The sequence below is a fragment of the Hippopotamus amphibius genome, chromosome 3 (genome assembly GCF_030028045.1).
Source record: "Hippopotamus amphibius kiboko isolate mHipAmp2 chromosome 3, mHipAmp2.hap2, whole genome shotgun sequence".
NCBI lineage: Eukaryota > Metazoa > Chordata > Mammalia > Artiodactyla > Hippopotamidae > Hippopotamus > Hippopotamus amphibius.
Window position 1 is genome coordinate 18,831,740 of NC_080188.1, and position 17,464 is coordinate 18,849,203.

General features: G+C 40.2%; 1 protein-coding gene across 5 annotated transcripts in view; it reads left to right on the top strand.

Annotated features, from left to right (window-relative positions):
* Window positions 1-16,514, top strand: part of WDR19 (WD repeat domain 19) — an 89,861-nt gene extending 73,347 nt beyond the window's left edge. For 4 of the 5 annotated variants that reach the window (XM_057728414.1, XM_057728418.1, XM_057728416.1 and 1 more), the window contains 6 exons: window positions 1,420-1,501; window positions 3,213-3,363; window positions 5,011-5,134; window positions 5,896-5,972; window positions 6,300-6,424; window positions 16,199-16,514. In XM_057728414.1, coding sequence (XP_057584397.1) covers window positions 1,420-1,501; window positions 3,213-3,363; window positions 5,011-5,134; window positions 5,896-5,972; window positions 6,300-6,411 — 546 coding nt within the window. In that variant the 3' untranslated portion in view covers window positions 6,412-6,424; window positions 16,199-16,514. Of the gene's footprint in view, window positions 1-1,419; window positions 1,502-3,212; window positions 3,364-5,010; window positions 5,135-5,895; window positions 5,973-6,087; window positions 6,265-6,299; window positions 6,425-16,198 lie in introns of those variants that run through there. The other variant, XM_057728415.1, reaches the window with a different exon arrangement.
* Window positions 16,515-17,464: the final 950 nt, after the last annotated feature.

Here is a 17,464-nt window from a genome sequence, read left to right on the forward strand (position 1 = left end):
ACTTAGAATTCTAACTTGCAGCCACCAGGAGTGTGTTTCCCTTTGGAGCCACAGGAGGGTCCCTTCTCTCATACAGAAAGGACTAGAAAGTGGGAGGGAGGGCTTTCTCAGCTTCAGACGTGAGTAGTGGTGCCAATGGGCTGGGGGCAGAGAATCCAGCAAAATGGAGCCTTTAAGGGTGGAGGGGAGGAGAGACACAAGTTGGTAGAAGATGGGAACAGAAATAGGGGTTGCCGTAAGAAGCCCTCCAGAACCAGGGCTTTCTTCCACCAAAAGCCATAGGGATGGTTCGCAAGTCATTTTTCTTCCGGCCGTAAGAGTGGGCCCACCGCTTCCGCTGGACCAGACATCCTCCTCCCCTCCCACGGACGAGCACCCTGGCGTCTCTTTCCCTCTGCTCTAGTCTCTTATTCAAGCACCAGATGTTTTCAAGATTTTCAACTGCTTGTGGAATCAAAAGGAAAACTATTAGACCTTATCAAGTAAGAACTGATTGGTGTAAAAATGTCACAGGCCTCTCTGACACAAAGGACTGGAGAAAGTCATCCACGTTTCAGGGGAGAGGGCGACATGGCTTTGGTGCATGCTTCCTCCCCAGAGCTGAGACAGGGACTATGGCTGAAGGACAGCCTGAGACCTTTGCATATGGATGGCTGAGCCAGACAGTCTGAGGCCCAGGGAGTCAGTGGAGGGTGAATTTCGATTCAGTTGGTATTTATTATGTTGCAGTGCTCAGTAAATTATACCATCATCCATCTGCCCAGACCTGATGGATGTTATGTCTGGGAGTTATTCTATACTCACCCTTCACCTTCTCACGAAATATCATCAGTTCTAACTCCTTGTCTGTCTATGTCTCTCCATCCCCTCCGCCTGCCCTCTGTGGACCACCTCCTCTCACCTGGACGACAGCACTGACATCGTGGTCCGGCTCTGCCAACTCTCCAGCCTCATGTGGACCCTCTCCTTTCATCACAGTCCCGCTCGTATTTACCTAATCCCAGGCCCCTCTAGCCGTCGTTGCCCCTTCTCTTCAACAGGCAGTGCCCGCTTCCTGTTACAACTCATCCTCTCTCCTCCTGCCCAACTCAGCTTTCAGCTCTCACAACCTGTTAGTCCCCCAGTAATGGCCAGTAACAGATGGACCAAGGATTTGAACTCATGTCGAGTGATCTAAGGCAAAGTAAAAAGCAGAGTGTAGAGTAAGGGTTAGGCCAGTGAGGCCATGGGGCCAGGTTAGCAGCTGCTGGAAGGAGGAGCAGTAACGGAGAACCCAAGTGGCATTAAAGTAAGGCTGCAAGGATCTCGTGACCACCCTGTTCAGGGTCACAATCAAGGAGTTTTTTATTTGGGGGGATAAAACATGAATTAGGGTTAATTAAAATCTCTAAGAAAAGTAAAATGGATCATTTATTTCAGATTCATGTTAAAAATGGAGATCACATGAAAGGGGCACGAATGCTTATCCGGGTGGCCAACAACATCAGCAAATTTCCCTCACGTGAGTACTAAGAGGAGCCTGAGCGTAGCATGGCGAGACCATCCTCGCTAACTCTGCCAGCCACTGTTCTCTACACGTGATAGCTCATTTAATCCTCACAACGGCCCCATTAAATGTTATAACTGGCATCCCCAAGGCCACCCCCAGGTATGATAATTCACGGAGAAGACTCACACAACATATAGTAGTGCTAAAGCGAAGATTTATTACAGGGAAAGGATGCAAGCACGCTCAGCAGAGGGGAACGGTGCAGGGGTGGGATCTGGAGGTCAGGTGCAAGCGTCCAAGAGCCCCACCCAGTGCAGCCGCACTGGACACTCAACCCCTCTGGGCAAAACGGGGCAGATGGCATCTACCAGGGCGCTTGTGAGAGGAGGCGCAGTGCCCAGGGGTGGTCTTGGGGACCTGGCCACATAGGCACCCCCTGCTTGGCATATACCAGAGTTTCAGACTCCCAGAAAGCAGGTGCTGGGCATAAACCCCATTGTTTGTACAAACAGGTCAGGCACAGGGAGCCCCTCTCCTCAGTTCTGGAAATGGCGAGAACTCTTCCAAATCCAAGTTCCCAGATCCCAGTTTCAAGCAGGTCCTTCTAAGAAAAACAGCCTCAAGATGGCACACAAGTGTCCTATTATTATTTTCGCTATTTTACAGAGAAGCAAACTGGGGCCAAAGAGGTAACTTGCCCGAGATCATACTGTCAGCTGATAAGTCTGACTCTGTCTTCTCAACCACTGTGGACGACTGCCTCTGAAAAAGGTCCCAGGGTTCTAAAAGACTTGTCATTATAACATTTTCCAGTGGTTAGATTTTGTCACATTCTGTGACGGGGCCAACAAACTTTTCTGTAAAGGGTCAGGTGTCGACTGTTCGGGCTTTGTGGGCCACGTGGTCTCTGCGGCACCTATTCAGCTCTTCCATTTTGGTGTGAACCACACGTAAATGAATGAGCACGGCTGTGTTCCAACACAGCTTTATCCTTTTGGACACTAAAATTTGAACCTCATAAAACTTTCATGCGTCACAAAATATTCTTCTGATTTTTTTTCCCCAGTTGTTTAAAAATGTAAAAATCTTTCTTAGCAAATGTGCTGTATAAAAACAGAGGGCCAGATTTAGCTCACAGGCCATAATTCACCAGCCCCTGTTCTCTAACTGTTCTTTTTTGTTGCATGACAAAGACTAACATAATTGTACACCATGCTGGCAAAGGGTGTGACAGGACGGGCACTCTTAAGACTGTTGGTGGGATGGACATTGTTGTGGCCTTTCTAGAAAGCAGTTTGGCAGTTTGTGTGAGGAGTATTTTTTTTAAAGTCACGTTCTTTGAGCCAGTAATTTGACTTTTAGGTATGTGTCCTGAGGAAACAGATGTACGCAGAGAGGTTAGTGCATGAAACTGTTCATCTCCCCACCCATTCATTCATCAGCAGTCTTGTCAAATGCAAACCTGTATCTGAGAGGCGGGGAAGGATGCACGCAAAAGGTTACCTCAAGGGAGTGTGGGTCCTGGTGTTTCAGGCAAAACACAGTATAATAGGAGGAAGGACAGTGGGATGAGCAGTTACCCGACTCCACTGCTCTGCCCTTTCCTCACTAAACAGTCCATTTCTGGTTCTTTGCCAGAAAAAAACAAATTTAGAGAGGTGCGATCCTGGCATCATGCCAGTAGAGGCAACGTGCTCTTTCTGCTCCTCCGTTTGCATCACAGACATTGTGCCAATCCTGACGTCAACCGTGATCGAGTGTCACAGGGCCGGCCTGAAGAACTCAGCCTTCAGCTTTGCAGCAATGTTGATGAGGCCGGAGTACCGCAACAAGATAGATGCCAAGTACAAAAAGAAGATCGAGGCAATGGTCAGGTAGGCGGTGACAGCTTTCTACCATCCAATCACATTTCACAAGTGTATTTTTCAGAATGTAGTCATTAATATGTAGGCTAAACATAGACACAGATTGCGGGTAGCAGTTAGGATTGTACTCAGCTACCAGCAACTGGAATCGCAACAATGGCTTTATTTGACTTATCTGACTCGTACACAAGGTGTTGTAGTGCAGGGCTGATGGCGCTGTGTCCTGAGGTCACCAAGACGATCCCTCTGCCTTTGGGCTTTACCCCCCAGAGCACAGAGGTTTCCTCCTCAGGTGTGCACAACTGTGGGGTAACATCATGAATCCCATTCAAGGCAGAAAGAAGTAGGGAAATTAAAACATGAAAAGGTCTCTGCCTTTTTCGTCAGGAAGGACACCACCCCCAGGCCTTGCATTTACATCTCACTGGCCAGTACTCTGCTGCGTGGCTACCTCTAGCTGAAAAGCGTACTGCTGAGTAGAAACAAAGTTCTGTTGGCAAGGAAGAAGGAAAAGATGGCTATTAGGTAGGCAGCAAAACAGTGTCTACCACAGATGGACAGACAGTGAATATTTCTTAGCGTAAGAAACTTAGTAAGTACACCACCTATTGCCAAAAGAGTCTTCATTTTGAAACCCTGTGTAGCTCCAAAGGCACATAAGGCATGTCCTCACGTCAGAAAGCCTGGTTTTCTGCAGGAAAACTAGGAAAAAGTAGCGCTCATCTTTACAAAAGGAAAAATTAACTGCAATCAGATAGTAATTCTATACTACCGCTGCTTCATACTGAAGACATCTGGGGTACCTGTTAGTCTCATTTTGACCAGGGAACTCAGGCGTACCTGAATCTTGACCCAGAACGCTCTCATCTCAGCCAAGGGAGATGGCTGCCCCAGTAACAGCAAAGGGAAGCAAACAGTACTTACTGCTAGCTGGGCTCATGGCCGAGAACTCTAACCTGGATAGGGCCACACGGGACACTCCGTTTTGTTTTGGTTTTTTCCCAAAGCTGATAAGCCTAAGTAGCTTCAGACCAAATCATACCTGCCATCAGGGGGAGTGAGATGAGGAGAAAATGCTAGAGCACATTTACCCCCCAGGTTCGTGCCACACCAGCCTGGGTGCCGGCTTGAAGAGGTGCTGGTTATTCTCTCCCTGCGCAAGTACTCCAAAACTATGAGGTCTCATACGGTATCTGCCAGCCACATGTGGCTATTTAAATTTAAATTAATTAAAAGTGAATACATTTAAGACTTCGTTCCTCACACTATCCATATTTCAAGTGCTCTGCGCCCCACGTGGCTCATGGCTACCATGGTGGAGCACAGAATTAGAAGAGTGCCATCGTCACAGAACGTTGTGTTTCACAGCCCCGGACAGCCTCTACCACTTCAGTACACAGAGACAGAGAAGTAGCAAACTCACCACTCCAGGGGCAAGGAAGACAGGAGACAGCCAGACCCACCCGTGTGCTCTCCCACATAATGTGCTCTGAACTCCAGCTCTCAGAGGTGGCCACATAATGCTATAGCCTGGGCAGTCCCCATTCCTCTTCCTCCTCCATGGGCTGGAGCCTGGGCCGATGGGGAGCTTGTATCTCTAGTCTCAGAGTCTGATTATGAAGAAGTAGGTGCATTTCATGTGATTCTTCCTCACAGGAGACCTGATACATCCGAGACAGAAGAGGCCACAACCCCATGTCCGTTTTGCGAATTTCTTCTCCCAGAGTGTGAACTCCTCTGTCCTGGATGTAAAAATAACATCCCGTATTGCATTGCAACAGTAAGTTTCTTTACCATCATTTCCCTTTCTTTGCATACATATCTGTAGCCCATTTGAATACTTGATGTATGTCAGTACTTTCTTCACTTCTGAAATAATCTTATCCCTCAAACTTCCCACAACATTTAGCATATAATTTCATGGTCAACAAAGTTGAAAGTTATATTCAAGGCACATAATAGCCTAAGCGAGTATCAGGAAGGCACTGCGGGACAGGAGAGCACACAGCTGGGGGATCAGATGGTTCTAGGCTTAGATCTTCTTTCTGCCACTTATTGACTACATAATCTGGTGTGATTTCCTTTTACTTTGCTAGGTCCATCTGTAACAGTACCTGCCTATTGAGATAAACCGCAGGTGATGAGAGAACATGTTTGAAGACTTAATACAATTCCTGGCATGCTGTAGCACTTAATAAGTGGTAGCTTTTATTATAAACTTTAATATTAAGACCTATTAGAAAATTTTAAAATATCAGATTATTTGTTCATCACTAGGCTAATATAAGCTCTATTTTAAAGGAAAATACATTTAGGTAATGTCACAATATGGAAGATTATTCTTTTATACATGAATCTAATAAATCTGGCTTTAGTCTTTCTGATGCCGTTTCTTTCTAATCAATTATCCAGCTATGTGAAATATCAATAATTTTATAATTTAGAGGTCTGGCTTTTAACTGTAACCATGTATTATAACTGAATAATTGGGGAGGGGGGTAAAATAAAGATGAATTTTACTCTTCAATGTACTGTTTCCAGGGTCGACATATGTTAAAGGATGATTGGACGGTGTGTCCACATTGCGACTTCCCTGCTCTGTATTCAGAATTCAAGATGTAAGTGCGCATCATTTCCCTCAGCCATACAGATTTATTGAAAACTAGGCCTTTTATTCAACCACTTTTATACTGAGGTCTCTTTATTTGTTCATGTTCCTTAAAATCTCTAAAGACTCAAACTGTCTCCTTGGAAGAACCTTCTGTGATCTTTGAGAACTTTTCCTTAAAAGGGATTTTACATGAGACTGAATGCTCCTAATTCTTACGTACATGATGAACATACACTAAGAAGTAGAAAGGAACAGTTGTTTTTCACATCACGATAACCCAAAGGTAAAGGAATATTATATATTTAATGTACTCTGCCTTTCGCTCCCCAAACAGCATGTTAAACACTGAAAGCACATGTCCTATGTGTTCAGAAAGATTAAACTTCACTCAACTGAAAAAAATCTCAGACTGTACCCAATACCTGCGGACAGAAGTGGAGCAGTGAGTGGCATGTGCAGGTAAGTGCCAGACCATCCGCTCACCTTCCCAGGGCACGAGATCCACAGGGTAGACACAGCTTTACATTGTGTTTTGCCATTGGCTCCTTTTTGCGCATCATGTAACTTGTCAGATTTGAACAAACAATAAACCTTTAATGTACTTTAAAAAAAAAGCTAAAACACAGGTTGTATGGTCTCCATGGTGACAAAGGTTATTTGGCCAAGCAGCATCACGGATTCCAACCAGAACGTATTTTATCAAATCACATGGGCTTTTTTTTAACCAGTCTGTTAAAAAACTGTAGCTGGCTATTAACTATGGAGTTTTTTAGTTCTATAATTCAGAATACATTGTAAAACCTTCTGCTTCCAGAGACTTGAAAAATCTCCATTTCTTTTTCTGTCCAAGTTTCGTTTCTGTTGCATGGAAGCAGCACATACCCCTCCCACTCTCACGCCACTGGCAAGAATTTACTCATATGGCCACACATACTACAATGGGAGGCAGGGAAATGTAGTCTCTAGTTGGGAAGCCAAAAGCCCCTTACAGAAACTCTTTAAGATGCTCTCATTAAAAGGAAAAAGTAAGATTAGTCCCTGACACAGCACTAAACATAGTTAAAATGGAACTCTAGGTTTTCACACAAAACCTGTTCTCACAGTCTTCACTCCCTCAGTAAAGAGCAGCTCCATCCTGCCAGCTGATCGTGATGGAAATGTGGACACCCCCAGTCACCCAGTCCATGAGCAGGTCCTCTCAGTCTACCTCCAGTGTACCTGGTTCCCTTCCTCAGGGGGGCTTTTTATTGCACCTACAAAAACAAAGAGCCTGAAACACTCCACATGAGCTGGTCCCAGCCTCCTCCTCTGCTTACTACGCTGCAGCCCCAGTGGCCTTTTGGCTGTTCCTTGGACTCCAGACTGCTTTCTACAGCACCCGCAATCTCTCACGTTCCCGCCAGCAGTATACAAGGGTTCTAGGTTCCCCACATCCTCACCAACACTTCTTATTGTCTGCATTCTTGATTATAGTCATCCTAGTAGGTGTGAAGTAGTATCTCGTGGTTTTGATTTGCATTTCCCTGGTGATGATGTTGAGCATCTTTTCATGTGCTTGTTGGCCATTTGTATATCTTCTTTAGAGAACTGTCTGTTCGAGTCCTTTGCCCATTTTTTAACTGGGTGTTTTGTCTTTTTATTGAGTTATAAGAATCCTATTCTAGGTCCAAGTCCTTTATCAGATACATGATTTGCAAATATCTTCTATTCTGTGGAAGTATTTTTCTTACTTTCTTGATAGTATCCTTTGTACAAAAGTTTTTATTATTTGATGAAGTCCAATTTATTTCTCTTTCCTTTGGGTACTTGTGTTCTTGGTGTCATGTCTAAGAAACCACTGCTTAATCCAGGGTCACAAAGATTTACACTTTTCTTTCTAAGAGTTTGATGGTTGTTGCTCTTATATTTACATCTTTGATCCACTTAATTTTTGTGTATGATGTGAGGTAGGGACCCAATTTCCTTCTTTTGTGTGTGGATGACCAGATATCTCAGTACCATTTGTTAAAAACACTATTCCTTTCCTATTATTACTGGGTTATTGTCTTACTAGTATTGTTATAGAAGTTCTTTATTTGTACATTCTACCTATAAATCTTAGATTTCTTTTGCAGATATTTTCTCCCACTCTGTGGCTTCCCACTTCTTTCTCTTAATGGTCTTTTTTTTTTTAATATAGTTGATTTAGTCAATATAATGTTGTGTTAGTTTCAGGTATACAGCAAAGTGAATCAGTTATACATATTCTAATGGTCTTTTGATGAGCAGATTTTGATTTTGATGAATTATAGTTTATCAGCTTTTTATTTTATTGTTATTACTTCCTGTGTCTAAGAAAACATTTGCCTACTCAAAAGCCAGGAGCATATTCACCTGTGTTTTCTTCTAGAAGCTCTAGGTCTGTGATCCATCTAAAGTTACTTTTGTTTACCATGTGCGGTGCAGATTGAGTTTTTTTTCCCCCTCAAATAGATATAGGCTTCCAACACCATTTGTTGAGAAGTCTTTCCTTTCCCCATTGAACTGCTTGCATGCCTTTGTTGAAAATCAGTTGGGTTTTAAATATGGGTCCACTTCTGGACCCTCTCTTCTTTTCCATTGCTCTATTTGTCCCCTGTTTTTACATTACACCGTCTTGATTACTGTTACTTAATAGTATATCTTAAAGCCAGGTATTATGGCTCCTACAACTTTGTCATTTTTTTCCATTGTTTTGACTACTCTTCTTTCCACTTCTCTATAAAATTTTACAATCAGCTTATCAAATTGTTTTAAAAGTTTGCTCAAATTATGGTTAGGATATGTTTATTTTTCTGTTGCCACATAAATATGTGATAACATATTTAGCATCTTGTTAAACAATATATATTTAATATCAAACAACTTTTTTGAGGTATAATTATAACCTTGTATTAGTTTTAGGTGTACAACATAATGATTTGATATATGTTTATATTGTGAAATTACTACTACAGTAATTTAGTTAATATCCATCACCACACATTTTTTAGTAATTGAGTACTTTTAACATCTACTCTCTTAGCAACTTCCAAGTATACAGTGTTGTTAACTATGATCGCCATGCTGTACATTACATCCCCAGGACTTACTTGTAACTGGAATTTTATACCTTTTGGCCACCTTCATTCTGCCCACCCTCCACCCTGGGCCTCTGGCGACCAACAAATTGTTCTGTATCTATGAGTTCAGTAGGTTGTGTTTTGTTTTGTTTTGATATTTATTATTTTATTTAGCTGTACCAGGTCTTAGTTGCGGCACGTGAGATCTTCATTGCAGCACGTGGGATCTTTAGTTGCGGCTTGTGGGATCTAGTTCCCTCATCAGGGATTGAACCCGAGCCCCCTACATTGGGAGCGTGGAGTCTTAACCACTTGACCATGAGGGAAGTCCCCATTGGGTTTTTTTTTTTTAATTAAACATGTAAGTGAGATCATACAGTATTTGTCTTTCTTATTTCATTTAGCATAATGCCCTCAAGGTCCATCTATGTTGCAAATGGCAGAATTTCCTTCTTTTTTATATGTATATACTTGTATATACATATACACCACATATTCTTTATCCAATGTCATTTTCTTTATCCAGTATCAGTGAACACTCAAGTCATTTCCATGTCTTGGCTACTATAAAAAATGCTGTAATGAACACTGAGGTGCAGATACCTTTTCAAGATAGTGATTTTGTCTCCTTCAGATAAATACACAAAAGTGGGATTGCTGGAACATACAGTAGTTCTGTTTTTAACTTTCTGAGGAATCTCTATACTGTTTTCCATAATGGCTGCATCGATTTACATTCCCACCAACAGTGCACAATGGATACCTTTTCTCCACATTCTTGCCAAGACTTGTTGTTTTTTGTCATTTTGATAACAGCCATTCTAACAGGTGTGAGGTGATAGCTCATTGTGTGTTTTTTTTTTTAAGCTCTTTATTGGAATATAATTGCTTTACACTCTTGTACCAGTGTTTGAGGTACACCAAAGTGAATCAGCTGTATTTATACGTATATCCCCATATCCCCCCTCCCGCGACTCCCTCCCACCCTCCCTGTCCTGGACGTCTAAGGCGTCACCTGTTATCGAGTTGATCTATCTCCCTTTGTTATACAGCAACTTCCCACTAGCTATTTTACATTTGGTAGTGTATCTATGTCTATGCTACTCTCTCACTTCATCCCAGCTTCCCCTTCGCCCCCCACCCCAGCCCCATGTCCTCAAGTCCATTCTCTACATGTGCATCTCCACTCTTGCCCTGTCACTGGGTTCATCAGTACCATTTCTTCAGATTCCATATATATGAGTGAGGATACAGTATTTGTTTTTCTCTGTCTGGCTTACTTCACTCTGTATGACAGACTCTAGGTCTATCCACCTCATTACATATAGTTCAATTTCGTTCCTTTTTATGGCTGAGTAATATTACATTGTATATATGTGCCACATCTTCTTTATCCATTTGATTTGCATTTCCCTGATGATTAGTGATGCTGAGTACCTTTTCACATACCTGTTGACCATATGTATGTTTTCTTGGGGAAAATGTCTATTCAGAGCCTTTGCCCATTTTTTTTCCCACAGATCTTTACTGGAGTATAATTGTTTTACAATGTTGTGTAGTTTCCACTATACAACAAAGTTAATTGGCTGTATTTACACATATATCCCCATATCCCCCTCCCTCTTGAGCCTCCCTCCCCTCCTCCCTATCCCACCCCTCTAGGTCATCACCAAGCATCTAGCTGATCTCTGCATGTTATGCAGCTGCTTCCCACTAGCCATCTGCTTTACATTTAGTAGTGTATATATGTCTGTGCAGCTCTCTCACTTCATCCGTTTCCCCATTCCCCACTGCCCCCGTGTCCTCAAGACCACTCTCTATGCCTGTGTCTTTATTCTTGTCATACCCCTGGATTCATCAGTACCGTGTTTTGTTTTGTTTTGTTTTGTTAGATTCCATATATATGGTTAGCATATGGTATTTGTTTTTCTTTTTCTGGCTTACTTCACTCTGTATGACAGACTCTAGGTCCATCCATCTCACTTTAAATAACTCAGTTTCCTTTTTGTGGCTGAGTAATATTCCATTCTGTATATGTGCCACATCTTCTTTATTCATTCATCTGTTGATGGGCATTTAGGTTGTTTCTATGTCCTGGCTATCATAAATAATGCTGCAGTGAACATCATGGTACATGTGTCTTTTTGAATTGTGGTTTTCTTGGGGTATATGTCCAGTAGTGGGATTGCTGGGTCATATGGTAATTCTATTTTTAGTTTTTTAAGGAACCTCCATACTGTTCTCCATAGTGTCTGTACCAATTTACATTTCCACCAACAGTGAAGGAGGGTTCCCTTTTCTCCACACCCTCTCCAGCATTTATTGTTTCTAGATTTTTTGATGATGGTCATGCCCATTTTTTTAATCGGATTTTTTTCTATTGAGTTGTGTGAGGTTTTTTGGTTTTTGTTTTAGTATTTATTTGTCTACGTTGGGTCTTAGTTGCAGCATGCAGGATCTTTCGTTGCGGAGCATGGGCTTTTCTCTAGTGGTGGCGCACAGGCTCCAGAGTGTGAGGGCTTAGTTGCTCTGTAGCATGTTGTATCTTAGTTTCCCGTCCAGGGATCAAGCCCATGTCCCCTGCATTGGAAGGGGGATTCTTAACATCATTTTGTTGATGGTTTCCTTTGCTGTGCAGCTTTTTAGATTGATATAGTCTTACTTGTTTATATTTGCCTTGTTGCCTTTGCTTTTGGTGTCACACACAAAAAATCATTGCCAAGACCAATGTCAACGAGCTTACCCCCTATGGTTTCTTCTAGGAGTTTTATGCTGTCAGGCCTTATGTTCAAGACGAATCCATTTTGGGTTAATTTTTGTGTATGGTGTAAGACACTGGTCTAGCTTCATTCTTTTGCATGTGGCTGTCAAGTTTTCCCAACACGTTGAAGAGACTGCCCTTCCCCATTGTATATTCATGGCTCCTTTGTCATAAATTGACCATATATGCACAGGTTTATTTCTGGGCTCTCTATTCTATTGCATTAATCTCTGTGTCTGTTTTTATACCAATACCATACTGTTTTGATTACTACAGCTGCATAATGTAGATTGAAATATGGTGCCTTCAGCTTTGTTCTTTCTCAACATTGCTTTGGCTATTCAGGGTCTTTGTGGTTCCTTACAAATATTAGGATTGTTTGTCCTACTTCTGTGAAAAATGGCAATGGAAATTGACAGGAATTGAATCTGTAGGTTGCTTTGGGTAGGGTGAACATTATTAATTCTTTCAATCCTATCATAAGCATAGAAAATCTTTCCATTTATTTATGTCTTCAGTGTCTTATAGTTTTCAGTACACAGGTCTTTCACCTCCTTGGTTAAATTCATTCTTAGGCATTGTATTCTTTTTGATGCAACTGTAAATGAAATTGTTTTCTTAATTTCTCTGATAGTTCATTATTAGTATATAGAAACACAACAGATTTTTGCATATTGATTTTGTATCCTGCAATTTTGCTGAATTTTTTAGTTCTAACAGCTTTTTTTGGTAGTCTTTAGGGTTTCCCATATATAACGTCATCTGCAAATAGTGACAGTTTAACTTATTCCTTTCCTATCAGAATGCCTTCTGTTTCTTTTTTCTTGCCTAAGGCAACAGTGACATCCTTGTCTTGTTCCTGATCTTCGAGGACAAGCTTTCAGCTTTTCACACTGAGTATGATAGCCGTGGGCTTGTCCTATATGCCCTTTATGATGTTGAGGTATGTTCCCTCTATATCCTTTTTTTTTTTTTTAAGATTTTTTTGATGTGGCCCATTTTTAAAGTCTTCATTGAATTTGTTACAGTATTGCTTCTGTTTTATGTTTTGGTTTTTTGGCTGAGAGGCATGTGGGATCCTAGCTCCCTGGCCAGGGACAGAACTCGCACCCTCTGCATTTGAAGGCAAAGTCCTAATAACCACTGGACCACCTATATGCAATTTTGTGGAAGTTTTTATCATGAAACAGATGTTGAATTTTGTCAGATGCTTTTTCTATATCAAGATGATCATATGGTTTTTATCCTTCATTTTGGTAACGTGGTATATCATATTGATTGATTTGTGGATACTGGACTATCCTTGCAATCCTTGAATAAATCCCACTTGATTATGGTGTATGATTCCTTTGATGTATTATTGAATTCAGTTTGCTAGTGTTTTGTTGAGGGTTTTTGCAAGTATGTTCATCAGAGATATTGGCTTGTAATTTTCTTTCTTGTAGTTTCCTTGTCTGGTTTTGGTATCAGTAATGCTGGCCTCATGGAATTAGTTTGGAAGGTTCCTCTTCTGTTTTTTGGAAAAGTTTGAGAAGGACTGGTATTAATTTGTTCTTAAATGTTTGGTAGAATTCACCAGTGAAGCCATTTGGTCCTGGATTTTTGTCAGGAGGTTTTTGATTACTGATTCAATCTCCTTGATAGTAATTGGTCTAATTTTCTATTTCTTCATGATTCAGTCTTAGAAGGTTGTATGTTTCTAGGAACTTATCCATTTCTTCTAGGTTGTCCATTTTGCTGGCATTATAGTATTTCATAGTAGTCTCTTATGAGCCTTTGTATTTCTATGGTATTGAATGTAATATCTCCTTTCATTTCTTATTTTGAGTCCCCCTTTTTTTCTTGCTGATTCTAGCTAAAGGTTTGTCTACTCATCTATCTTTTGGAAAAAACAACAGTTATTAGTTTCATTGAACTTTTCTATTGTCTTTTTAGCCTCCATTTATTTCTGCTCTTTGACATTTCCTTCCTCCTACTAACTTTGGGCTTAGCGTGTTCTTTTTCTAGTTCCTTAAGGTGTGAAATTAGGCTGTTCATTTGACATCTTTCTTGTTTCTTAATGTAGGTGTTTATTGTTAGTTACGAACTTCCTTCTTAGAAACTGTTTTTGTTGCAATCCCATAAGATTGGGTACGCTATATCATTGTCCCTCAGTATTCATGGGGGATTGGTTTCAGGATCCCTAGTGGATACCAACATCCACAGATGCTCAAGTCCCTTATATATAATGGTGTAGTATTTGCATATAACCTATGTACATCTTCCCATATACTTTAAATCATCTCTAGATTACTTATATGACTAATAGAATGTAAATGCTGTGTAAATAACTGCCAGCATGTGGCAAATTCAAGTTTTGCTTTTTGAAACTTTCTGGTACTTTTTTTTTCCCCTGAATTTTTTGATCCATGGTTGGTTGGATCTCTCGTTATGGAACCCACAGATATGGAGGGCCAACTATATTTCCATTTTCATGTCTCAGGTATTTTTTTATCTCTTTTGATTTTTTCTTTGACCCAGTAGTTGTTGAGTAGCATGTTTGAATCTCCACATGTTTGTGAATGTTCCAGTTTTCTTCTTGTAATTGATTTGTAGTTTCATACTTGCATAGTCAGAAAAGATCCTTGATATGATTTCAGTCTTCTAAATTTATTAAGACCTGTTTTGTAGCCTTATGTATGATCTATCCTGGAGAATGTTCCATGTGTGCTTGAGAAGAATGTGTACTCTGCTGCTTTGGGATGGAATGTTCTGTAAATTCCTGTTAAGCCCATCCAATCTAACATGTCATTTAAGATCAGTGTTTCCTTATTTTCTATCAAATGAAAATCTATTCACTGATGAAAGTGGGGTAATGAAGTCCCCTGCTATTACCGTATTGCTCTTTCTCCCTTTAGATATGTAAATATTTTATATATTATTTTATATATACATATATATGTATACACACATACATATATGGCTAATGGTGGGTGCATAAATACTTACAAGTGTTATATCCTCTTGTGGATTGATCCCTTTATCATTAAATAATGGCCTTCTTTGTCCCTTATTTCAGTCTTTGTTTTAAAGTCTGTTTTGTCTAAGTATAGCTACTCCAGCTTTCTTTTGGTTACCGTTAGCATGTAATATCTGTCCATTCCTTCACTTTCAGTCTGTGTGTCCTCAAAACTGAATGGGTCTCTTGTAGGCACCATATAGATGGATCTTGGTTTTTATCCATTCTGTCTTTTGATCAGAGAATTTATATTTATATTTAAAGTGGTTACTGAGAGATAGGAACTTACTGCCATTTTGTTCACTGTTTTGTGGCTGTTTTGTAATTTCTTTGTTCCTTTCTTATTTTCTTGCTCCTTTTCTCCTTTTGTGATTTCAAACTTTTCTGTAGTCCTATGCTTAGATTCCTTTCTATTTTGTCTATGTAGGTTTTGCTTTGTGGATACCATGAGACTTACATAAAATATAACAGCCCATTTGGAGTTGATAACAACTTAATTTCAAATGCATTTTTATGCTCCCCACTGACATTCTGGTTTTGATGTCACAATTTATATCTTTTTATCTTGTGTATCCGTTAACAAATTAGTAGCTATAGTTTTTACTACTTCTGTCTTTTAACTTCCATACTATATTTATAAGTACCTACCATTACAACTTTAGATTATTCTGAATTTATATATTTATCTTCACCATTGAGATTTACAATTTCTTATATTTTCCTATTATTAATTAGTGCCCTTATGTTTCAGCTTAAAGAAGTCCCTTTAATGTTTCTTGTAAGGTTAGTCTAGTGTTGATGAACCTCTAGCTTTTCCTTGTCTGGAAAACTCTTTCTTTCTCCTCCAATTCTGAAGGATGGCTTTGCCAAGGTAGACTATTCTTGGTTGGCAGTTTGATTCTTTCAGTACTTTGAATATTACCAGGCCGCTGTCTTCTAGCCTGCAAAGTTTCTGCTAAAAAATCTGCTAACAGTCTTACGGGGGAAGGAGATTCCCCTGTATATAACAAGTTGTTTTCTTTTGCTGCTTTTAAGATTCTCCCCTTGTCTTTAACTTCTGGCAGTTTAATTATAACGTGTCTTGGTGTGGGGCTTTTTGGGGTGAGTTGCTGAGCACTAACTTTGCATTGTCTCATTCCTAGTAAGGTGGCTGTTATCACCATCCTCACTTTATAACAGAGGTTCAACAGCTTGCCCATAGTTTTACTCAGTTGAAAAGCCAAGACTGAAACTCAATTACAGACTGGAAATTTCTCACTTGAATGTAGTGATCCTGCTCCACATTCCACAAATGAGCAAAACTGTCTTCTTTATTATGCTTGGCTTTGTTACTAAATGCCAGTTGTTACTTGAAACCCTTCTAAAAGCATATGGGTTTATTTTGTCCTTTCTAGGTACAATGGTTCTGAGAAGATAGCATTTTTCCACAGGATGCTGTTTCTACCCCTGGCAGATTCAGAGATGGTCCTTCCTGGATACAGAAAAAACAAGGTCACCTCTCCAGCTCACCACTTTCAGCTTCTGTAGAGTGGCAAACCATTACATAAAACATGCTGTTTACTATACTTTGTATATTTCCTCTTCTGAGTCTTACATATTCTATGCTCTATACTGTTAATAGTGACCTATGACATAATTGTAAATATGCAGCTTTTTGATATCTTTTCTATTTTGAAATATCTCCTTTAAAATAAACTTATTGATTAGATATTTGCAATGTTTTCCTGGATTTAAAGACAGCAAAGGAAACAAAGGAAGGTAGCTTTGAACCATATTGTGAAGTCTGCACAGCACAGATGTTAACAGTGTTAAAAAGTTTGAAGTGAGAGGCTTACACAAATGAAGACTATTTAGCAGATTCAGTCCTAGGATAAAAACATCAAAAATCCATACAACCTCTGAAAGAATGAAACTATAAGCTATGTTTCTTGAGTCATTATACTACATAATGTGGAATTTCTGTCACAAAATTAAATCATCTGACTTCCCCTGAAGATGTACATTACTCAGAATCTTCCCCCTTTGGTTGGAGGGTTCCTTCCACATGTCACACACCCAATACTATACATATCAGTATATGCTTCCTTACCATCCAAAAGCAAAGTACCAAAGTCTGAGGAGTTGACAGTCATGTGGCCTAACTTTGAATGTATCAGATGACATGATCTTACACTATAACCACCAGCATTCTGAGCATTACAGAGGTACCTACGAGCCTAGGGTAGAACCCAGTGCCAATAAAGTTTTATAGCATCCAGGTATCCACATGCATGCCTCCAGCTTTATGATCTATTCTTCCCTCCCAAAGGCTGGGTAGAGGCCTTGGCCTTACTAAGTGATACAAGTCATTATCATTAAACTCACCCATAGTCCCTTTGTTTTCTGTTATCACTAGAGGGATGTTGTAAGGTTACAGGAATAATAAGAGCCATAGGCACTGGGGATCTATAAGGGTAAGCACATTGTATTTTGGTAGTTATGGGCCTCAGACATTCACTAACGAGCATAACTGTACCAAAAGTTATTTAGGAAGATACTCCTCCTAAGTACATAGAACAATGTGCTCCTTATTAATAACTTAAAGAGGCCCAATAATGTTGCTGCAAATAACAGATTGCCAAAACTTACAAGATGAAGGATAAAGTAGTAGTTTGTTATAG